General features: G+C 52.3%; 1 protein-coding gene across 1 annotated transcript in view; it reads right to left on the bottom strand.

Annotated features, from left to right (window-relative positions):
- The window catches only part of LOC137914991 (disintegrin and metalloproteinase domain-containing protein 15-like), a 9,632-nt gene extending 7,952 nt beyond the window's left edge, over positions 1-1,680 (bottom strand). The window contains 3 exon segments of the mRNA XM_068758471.1: positions 328-404; positions 1,125-1,216; positions 1,554-1,680. Coding sequence (XP_068614572.1) covers positions 328-404; positions 1,125-1,216; positions 1,554-1,680 — 296 coding nt within the window.
- Between the last annotated feature and the right edge of the window lie 2,004 nt (positions 1,681-3,684).

Raw genomic sequence — 3,684 nt, 5'->3', positions numbered from 1 at the left:
ATGAGACGAGACAATGAGACAATGAGACAACGAGACAATGAGACGAGACAACGACACAATGAGACGAGACAATGAGACAACGAGACAATGAGACGAGACAATGAGACAATGAGACAACGAGACAATGAGACAACGAGACAACGACACAATGAGACGAGACGACGAGACAATGAGACGAGACAATGAGACAATGAGACAACGAGACAATGAGACGAGACAATGAGACAACGAGACAATGAGACAACGAGACAATGAGACAACGAGACAACGCGTCACATGACCTGAAGCTCACGACGCGTTCAGGGTCACTCCGTGAAGCAGACTCACCGGTTCCTCTCCAGGTCCAGCAGGACCAGCCGTCCGGCCACCTCGAGTCCACACTGCAGCCTGCTGGGGGCGCCGTCCTGAAAACAGAAGACATGCAGGTAGTGAAGCCGGAGACACGGGGACACAGAGACAGACACGGGGACACGGTGCTGAGCGCCGTGGACCAGCTCAGAGACTCTTTGAGGGACTCGGCGGAGGTCTGACCTCCTGAGCTTCAGCCAATCAGAGCACTGAGATGTGGCGTCGCCATGGCGACTCGTCCTCCAGCAGGAAACGGGTTCAGAAACTAAAAACCACGCCCATGTCCGTTAGCCAATCAGGGCGAGGCTCCTGGCAGGAAGTGCTGCTGTGTCCCGTCCTCCACGCCTTCATTCCAGAAGAACACGCTGACCCGATGACATCATCGCCTCCAGGCTGCCCCCCCCCGGCCCCCCCACAGAACCCGGGTCACCTGCTCCGTCGTCTGATCCTAGACTAGACTTCAGGACCCAGACCATTAATGTCCTCCCCGTCCTCCCCGTCCTCCGGCTGGACAGTCTGGGTGGAGAGATCCAGAATTCCCCTCCGAGGCGCGTTTGTTTTCTCCACCTCAGTGCTGAACCGGAGCCAAATGATTGTTCAGCGGGGGGGGGGGGGGGGGGGGGGGGGGGGGGGGGGCATGAAGCAGCAACACATGAAGCCATGCCCCCCCTCTGACCCCTTTGCCCCCTCCTCACCCTGTTGCCCCCCCCCCCCCTCACCCCGTTGCCCCCCCCTGTCGTCTCTGACCTTCGACCTCAAGGATTGAGGCGACTGACCTGCAGCGCTTCACCGAGGCTCCTCCTCTGTCCATCCACCAGGATGAAGGGACGCGTCGTCTGCAGCAGGGGGCGCCACCATATGTCCACACCTGGGGGCGCAGACGGGGTCAAGGTGCAACCGAGCATTGCAGCTAATGCTAATCCGTTGCTAAGCTAACGCTCAATCATGAGATTAAAGGATACGAGGCGCTTTGTGATGCTAACGTAGCTAGCATAAGAGGGCCGTTAGCTCATCAGAGTGGGGGCGGGTCACAATGACGTCACTGATCATTCACTTTTATCTTCCACACTCAGCTCACTTGTAATAGATTACTTTCAATATAGTTTCTATAACTGTTGTTCTAATCGATCACAATCCGGTACCTGCCGCCGGGCTGTCCGTACCTGCCGCCGGGCTGTCGGTACCTGCCGCCGGGCTGTCCGTACCTGCCGCCGGGCTGTCGGTACCGTCCGGCTGTCCGTCCCGGGGCGCGTTCAGGGCCCCGGTACACGTGAACGCAACACGAACACCGAGCAGCAGTAGCAGGGCGGCCGCTCCGGTCATCCCGTTCATGTCTGCACCGGCAACAGGTAGGCGCGCGCGTGCGCGTGCGCGTGCGCGAGGCGACCTCCTCCCGTTACGTCTCCTTGTCGGAGCACCGGGAGAAGCTCGCACGGACCTCCATGATACTTTCACCGGGGCCGGTCACAGCCAAAGGCCCCACCCCGACGTCTGTTCCGGCTCGCCGCCCGGTGCTCCGGTAACTGCGAGCTCTGGCGGAAACGCTGCCGGTAATACCGGGCGCGGTTCGGTTCAAGTCGGCTGTGTTCGTTTAGGCACCGGTTCCTCCCGGCGAGTCGAGAAAATGTCTCGGACATCGGTTATCAGGAGCCAATCGATACGTCATCGAGCAGCGGAGCTGGCGCGAGGCAAACAGGAAGTACCAAACAGGAAGTACCACAACTCAAGCTTCAAAGTAAAAGCCCGATAAATGCAGCAACTTCAACCCTTATTTTCTTTATTCGAATTAGAAACGTTTAATTTCATGTTTCTCTCAGATTCAAATTAAAACTTTCTGAACCTTGAATGAATAAATCTCCCAAACTTCAAAAGAATAAGGTATTTACTTTTTGATGATGAGATCAATCCATTTTATGTCACATAGAAATGACTGTAAAAAACAGAAAATGAATTCAAACTATAAACGAGCGTGATTTGGAGCGATAACATTGGATTTGGGATTAGGATTAGGATTAGGATTAGGATTAGCGGACGCTCCGCTGAGACTCAGGAAAGAAAGGAACGTTCTTCTCAAACGTTCTGAAGACGCTGCTGGAGCGGCAGGCGGAACACATTCCACGTTTGAGTCGTTCCTTTGAACTGTCTGATGAAGGAACGTTTCATCTTCACGTATGATCCACACACAGGAAGTAACCATGTGAACGCCGCCGCGGCGTCTCCTACGCGGTCTGTGAGCAGCCGCTGGATCCGCCCTCTGCGACGACGTCTTCTTGCTTCTGACGGCCACAGAGGCGACGCCCATGACGTCTCAAGCACTCAAACACCTGTGGGGCGGGGCCAACAGGAACAGGTCAACATCAGCACAGTAACAGCTGAAGATGACGAGTTAAACTCGACCATCCAGCCATCTTTGTAGTCATCATCCATCCAGCCATCTTTGTAGTCATCTCCTCTGAAAGCGTTTGTCCGCCGGTACACCCAGGAGGCGTCGCCTTTAGCAGCACTCACCATCCTCGCCCAGCCCTGACTGAGGATGCGTTTCCTGTCCGTGGAGGAAGTCCGCCTCTGGAGGTGGAGGTGGTAGAGAAAGGTGACTCGCCTCTTCTCCCTCTGACAGACAGGCGAGAGTTAAACCGTTCAGATGTTTAGATCAAAGCGTGGACGTAGTCTTACTTTCTGTACTGGATGTAGTTTCAGTACTGGATGTAGTTACTGTACTGGATGTAGTTACTGTACTGGATGTAGTTTTACTTTCAGTACTGGATGTAGTTTTACTTTCAGTACTGGATGTAGTTTCTGTACTGGATGTAGTTTCTGTACTGGATGTAGTTACTGTACTGGATGTAGTTTTACTTTCAGTACTGGATGTAGTTTCTGTACTGGATGTAGTTTTACTTTCAGTACTGGATGTAGTTTCAGTACTGGATGTAGTTACTGTACTGGATGTAGTTTTACTTTCAGTACTGGATGTAGTTTTACTTTCAGTACTGGATGCAGTTTCTGTACTGGATGTAGTTTTACTTTCAGTACTGGATGTAGTTTCTGTACTGGATGTAGTTTTACTTTCAGTACTGGATGCAGTTTCTGTACTGGATGTAGTTTTACTTTCAGTACTGGATGTAGTTTCAGTACTGGATGTAGTTTCTGTACTGGATGCAGTTTCTGTACTGGATGTAGTTTTACTTTCAGTACTGGATGTAGTTTCAGTACTGGATGTAGTTTCTGTACTGGATGTAGTTTCTGTACTGGATGTAGTTTTACTTTCAGTACTGGATGTAGTTTCTGTACTGGATGTAGTTTTACTTTCAGTACTGATGCAGTTTCTGTACTGGATGT

Source organism: Brachionichthys hirsutus, chromosome 3, assembly GCF_040956055.1.
Source record: "Brachionichthys hirsutus isolate HB-005 chromosome 3, CSIRO-AGI_Bhir_v1, whole genome shotgun sequence".
Lineage (NCBI taxonomy): Eukaryota > Metazoa > Chordata > Actinopteri > Lophiiformes > Brachionichthyidae > Brachionichthys > Brachionichthys hirsutus.
The sequence above is the reverse complement of the archived record's forward strand: the minus strand, read 5'-3'. Positions and strand labels throughout refer to the sequence as shown.